Below are 6,279 nucleotides of genomic sequence, written 5' to 3' on the forward strand. Positions count from 1 at the left end.
CTGAGAAATCATAAGTGTGATCATAGAAAATAACAAGTTGTTTTGAGTAATAATGACATTGTAGTTGATTAGATCTAACTGTACTATATAGATGCAGCATTTCTCTGTTTAGGAACAGCATAACTAACGGTTAGGACTCTAGGTATACCTTAAAAATTTTTAAATCTATTTAAAACTCATTTAAATTAAAATAAAATTCATAATAGTGTATAATCGAAAAAAAAAATGAATTTGTTTGTTAGCTTCACTAAAAATTTATTTAAACTAATAATAAATATTTAGTAGTAGACAATACAATTTTTACATTCTTGCAGCATCTCTTCAAACACATCTATATCACTGTTATTTTGTATCAAATTTTTAGAAGAATTTTGTGTAATATCTAAAAATGTAATAAGAATTGTTTATTCAATTTCAAATTAATTTTATTATAGGAAAGTGTAAAATTGTGACGCAAAAAACCTTACATTCTTGTTGTAAATTTTCCAGCAAATCTTCTTCATTGGTATGTTGTACCAAATTTTTAGAAGAATTTTCTGCGATATCTAAAAATATAATAACAATTGTTTAGTCTATTTAAAATTAATTTTATTAAAGTAAAGTGTAAAATAGTGACGCAAAAAACCTTACATTCTTGTTGTAAATTTTCCAGCAAATCTTCTTCATTGGTATGTTGTACCAAATTTTTAGAAGAATTTTCTGCGATATCTAAAAATATAATAACAATTGTTTAGTCTATTTAAAATTAATTTTATTAAAGTAAAGTGTAAAATAGTGACGCATCAAAACCTTACACTCTTGTTGTACATTTTCCATCAAATCTTCTTCATTGGTGTGTTTTATCAAGTTTTTAGAAGAATTTTCTGCGATATCTAAATATGTTAACAAAATAATAATATCAAATATGTTTGATCTTATTTAGTTACTTAAGATAAATTTCATTAAAGTAAACTAGTTATGGTTTAAAATTTTTAATTTTGTTTAATCCACATAATTTTCCTATATTTCATTCAATGACAAAAAAAAACAAAAAAATTATGAGCAATGGAGCAATCTGAAAAATCATTAGTGTGATCATAGAAAATAACAAGTCGTTCTGAGTAATAATGACATTGTAGTTGATTAGATCTAACTGTACTATATAGATGCAGCATTTCTCTGTTTAGGAACAGCATAACTACCGGTTAGGACTCTAGGTATACCTTAAAAATTTTTAAATCTATTTAAAACTCATTTAAATTAAAATAAAATTCATAATAGTGTATAATCGAAAAAAAAAATGAATTTGTTTGTTAGCTTCACTAAAAATTTATTTAAACTAATAATAAATATTCAGTAGTAGACAATACAATTTTTACATTCTTGCAGCATCTCTTCAAAAACATCTATATCACTGTTATTTTGTATCAAATTTTTAGAAGAATTTTGTGTAATATCTAAAAATGTAATAAGAGTTGTTTATTCAATTTCAAATTAATTTTATTAAAGTAAAGTATAAAATTGTGACGCAAAAAACATTACATTCTTTTTGTAAATTTTCCATCAAATCTTCTTCATTGGTATGTTGTACCAAATTTTTAGAAGAATTTTCTGCGATATCTAAAAATATAATAACAATTGTTTAGTCTATTTAAAATTAATTTTATTAAAGTAAAGTGTAAAATAGTGACGCAAAAAACCTTACATTCTTGTTGTAAATTTTCCAGCAAATCTTCTTCATTGGTATGTTGTACCAAATTTTTAAAAGAATTTTCTGCGATATCTAAAAATATAATAACAATTGTTTCGTCTATTTAAAATTAATTTTATTAAAATAAAGTGTAAAATAGTGACTCATCAAAACCTTACATTCTTGCAGCATCTCTTCAAGCTCATCTATATCAGTGTTATTTCTTATTAAATTTATAGAAGGACTTTGTACAATATCTAAAAATATAATAACAATTGTTTAGTCTATTTAAAATTAATTTTATTAAAGTAAAGTGTAAAATAGTGACGCATAAAACCTTACATTCTTGTTGTAAATTTTCCAGCAAATCTTCTTCATTGGTATGTTGTACCAAATTTTTAGAAGAATTTTCTGCGATATCTAAAAATATAATAACAATTGTTTAGTCTATTTAAAATTAATTTTATTAAAGTAAAGTGTAAAATAGTGACGCATCAAAACCTTACACTCTTGTTGTACATTTTCCATCAAATCTTCTTCATTTGTATGTTTTATCAAGTTTTTAGAAGAATTTTCTGCGATATCTAAATATGTTAACAAAATAATAATATCAAATATGTCGGATCTTATTTAGTTACTTAAGATAAATTTCATTAAAGTAAACTAGTTATGGTTTAAAATTTTTAATTTTGTTTAATCCACATAATTTTCCCATATTCCAATCAATGACAAAAAAAAACAAAAAAATTATGAGCAATGGATTAATCTGAGAAATCATAAGTGCGATCATAGAAAATAACAAGTTGTTTTGAGTAATAATGACATTGTAGTTGATTAGATCTAATTGTACTATATAGATGCAGCATTTCTCTGTTTAGGAACAGCATAACTAATGGTTAGGACTCTAGGTATACCTTAAAAAATTTTAAATCTATTTAATGACTTTTAGTGACTATGGAATGATCGAGATTCTTTGCGACGGATAGGCAACACAAAATGCATATACGCGCGAATGTTATCGATCACTCCATAAGGAAATCTTCTAGAACTCAATGCAATATAAAACGGCGCGACGTAACAATAACGTCAATCAGTTAGTTAGCTAGTCGTCAGTTAGTCGGTTATGTAGTTAAGTACACGTAGTGCATTAATATAATTTTTATATAAATTTTCTTAGTGTTTAAACAATAAACCGTCTACATTTTTTCTGTTATATAAATTAGTGTTTTTATTTATAATCAATCAGTGAAGCACTAAAAATTGATGACCTCGACAAAGGAAAAATGGCAGACAAAACAACACCAGAAACATTAATATTTCATGTGTAATAGGAATGGCGGCTCGTGGCTTGGACGACGGGACGATCGCACCCCTCACTAAGCAAGTAACTGTCCCAGATCGATATCCTTTACCGCACATACATGATGTAAACATCCAACTTCATAACAAAACAATTTTCTCAAGACTGGACTTGGAAAAAGCTTTCAATCAAATAAAAATGGCTGAAGAAGACATTTCTAAGACCGCAATAATAACACCATTTGGCAGCTTTGAATTTTTAAAAATGCCATATGGACTAAGAAACAACACACAAACGTTCCAAAGGTTTATAAACGAAATAATCCGAGATTTACCGTTTACAGTAGCGTACATAGATGACATATTGATTTTTTCAAAATCCAAAAAGGAACATATAGAACATCTAAACACAGTACAAAAGCACTTGCCCAACATGGTATTAAAATCAACCTAGAAAAATGCAGTTGTGGACAAGAATCAATAACCTTTTTAGGACATCAAATTTCAAAAGAAGGAAACATACCTGATTCAGAAAAAGTATAAAAGAATTGCCTATACTCAATCAAATAAAAGATCTACGGCGATTTCTCGGTATGATTAACTTCTACAGACGTTTTATACCACAGCTCGCACATCACCAACTACATCTGAATGAGCTGATTCCAGATAACAAGAAAAATAATACGTGTGTCATAAATTGGACATCTGAAGCAAAAGAAGCATTTTACACATGTATAGAATTATTGGAAAAGTCAACACACTTAGCACACCCACATGAATCAGCCAAACTAACACTTACTGCAGATGCCAGTAATAGGGCAATCGGTGGAGTTATACACCAAATAATTAATAATAAATCGCTTCCACTAGGCTTTCACAGTCGCAAACTAACAACTACTGAGCAGCGATACTCGACCTATGATAGAGATCTTCTAGTCATATACGATTGTTGTAGACATTTCACTCACTTATTAGAAGGCAAGGACTTAACAATTTATACAGACCACAAACCATTAATTCATGCTTTTAAATAAAAACTAGAAGAACCATCTGAACGACAGCAACGACAACTTTCATTTATATCACAATTAACTACTAACATACAGCACATTGCGTATCAAGCAACATTACAGCAGACTACCTTTCAAGAGTCGAAAGCGTATTAAATACATCTCACCCGATAAACTTAATAGAAGAAATCGCTGACGCACAAGATACAGATTACATATTAACCGATACTAGTCTAAAAGTACAAGACATGGAAATAGAAGGTGGCTGAAAAATTAAATGCGACACAAGCACTGGTAAAATACGACCAATCGTACCACCATCAATACAAAGAAAAGTATTTTCAACTATTCATAACTTATCTCATCCTGGAATAAAAGGAACTCTTAGCCAAATTAAACCACGATTCGTATGGAAATCAATTAAAAAAAATATAACATCATGGGTAAATGCATGTGAAAAATGTCAAAAAACAAAAACATACAAACACACAATTACCCCAATCGGCAATTTTAATCCACCAAGTGGTCGTTTCGAACAAATACACATTGACATTGTTGGATCATTACCACCATCTAAAACTTATAAATACATATTGACTATGATCGATAGGTTCACAAGATGGATAGAGTCAGTGCCTATAAAAAACATAACTGCAGAAACATGTGCCACCACCCTAATTAAACACTGGATTGCAAGATTTGGAGTACCCCATAGAATAACGACAGATCAGGGTAGACAGTTCGAATCAACATTATACAAACAGTTATCAAAAACATTAGGTTTTCAAACATTGCGTTCATCATCATATCATGCACAATCAAATGGAATGGTAGAAAGAGTACATAGAACACTAGAAGCCGCTATAACATGTAAAGACAGCATCCATTGGTCGGAGGAACTACCTATGATTTTATTAGGCCTACGCACAACACTAAAAGAAGACTTGAAAGCATCCCCAGCCGAACTAGTCTATGGTCAAACGATAAGACTACCAGGAAAATTTTTTGAAGAAACAGAACAACTACCAGAACCATCTGATTTCATAAAACAACTTCAACAACAATTTTCGAAAGTAGCTCCAATAGTATATCACCACACATTATCATCAAAACGCCCTTACATACCAAAAGACCTAGAAACCTGTACTCTCGTATATCAAAGAATCGACGCTTTCTGAATTGAAGCCCAATTTAACTTATACATACAAATTACCATTTCAATTATTAAAAAGAACACCCAAGACGTTCGACCTTCTAATCAACGGTACATCCAAAACAATATCAAACGATCGACTCAAACACGCTTACATAGAAAACAAAGTAAGCTTAAATTAAACTCATTTAAATTTAAATTAATTTATAATAGTGTATAATCAAAAAAAAAAATGAATTTGATTGTTAGCTTCACTAAAATTTTATATAAACTAATAATAAATATTCTGTAGTAAATAAACAATTTTTACATTCTTGCAGCATCTCTTCAAGCTCATCTATATCATTGTTATTTTGTATCAAATTTTTAGAAGGACTTTGTACAATATCTAAAAATATAATAACAATTCTTAATCCATTAAAAATTAATTTTATTAAAGTAAAGTGTATAATAGTGACTCATCAAAATCTTACATTCTTGTTGTACATTTTCCATCAAGTCTTCTACATTGGTGTGTTGTATCAAGTTTTTAGAAGAATTTTTTGCGATATCTAAATATGTTAACAAAATAATAATATCAAATATAGATCTTATTTAGCTACTTAAATTTTTAATTCTGTTTAATCCACATAATTTTCCCATGTTCCATTCAATGATAAAAAAAAATTATGAGCAATGAAGTAATCTGAGAAATCATAAGTGTAGTCATCAAAATAACCAGTCGTTCTATATAATAATGACATTGTACTCGATTAGAACTAACTATACTATATAGAGACAGCATTTCTCTGTTTAGGAACAGCATAACCAACTGTTAGGACTCTAGGTATACCTTAACAATTTTTAAATCTATTTAAAACACATTTAAATTAAAATTAAATTTATAATAGTGTATAATCAAAAAAAAAAATGATATTGTTTGTTAACTTCACTAAAATTTTATTTAAACTACTAATAAATATTCTGTAGTGGATAATACTATTTTTACATTCTTGCAGCATCTCTTCAAATACATCAATATCATTGTTATTTGGTACCAAATTTTTAGAAGAATTTTGTGCGATATCTGAAAATATAATAACAATTGTTTAGTCAATTTAAAATTAATTTTATTAAAGTAAAGTATAAAATAGTGACGCAAAAAACCT

The 6,279-nt window shown here is 28.2% G+C and overlaps 1 protein-coding gene across 1 annotated transcript in view; it reads right to left on the minus strand.

The window, feature by feature from the left end:
• Positions 1–240: 240 nt before the first annotated feature.
• LOC126895590 (surface protein P113-like) overlaps positions 241–6,279 on the minus strand; it is a 66,587-nt gene continuing 60,548 nt past the window's right edge. Inside the window, exons 16-22 of the mRNA XM_050667615.1 lie at positions 2,176–2,253; positions 1,849–1,926; positions 1,685–1,762; positions 1,522–1,599; positions 631–708; positions 468–545; positions 241–382 (exon numbers count right to left, since the gene is read on the minus strand). Coding sequence (XP_050523572.1) covers positions 279–382; positions 468–545; positions 631–708; positions 1,522–1,599; positions 1,685–1,762; positions 1,849–1,926; positions 2,176–2,253 — 572 coding nt within the window. The 3' untranslated portion in view covers positions 241–278. The remainder of the gene's footprint in view (positions 383–467; positions 546–630; positions 709–1,521; positions 1,600–1,684; positions 1,763–1,848; positions 1,927–2,175; positions 2,254–6,279) is intronic.

This window comes from Daktulosphaira vitifoliae, unplaced genomic scaffold (assembly GCF_025091365.1).
Source record: "Daktulosphaira vitifoliae isolate Bord-2020 unplaced genomic scaffold, ASM2509136v1 Scaffold_1, whole genome shotgun sequence".
In the NCBI taxonomy this organism is placed as follows: domain Eukaryota; kingdom Metazoa; phylum Arthropoda; class Insecta; order Hemiptera; family Phylloxeridae; genus Daktulosphaira; species Daktulosphaira vitifoliae.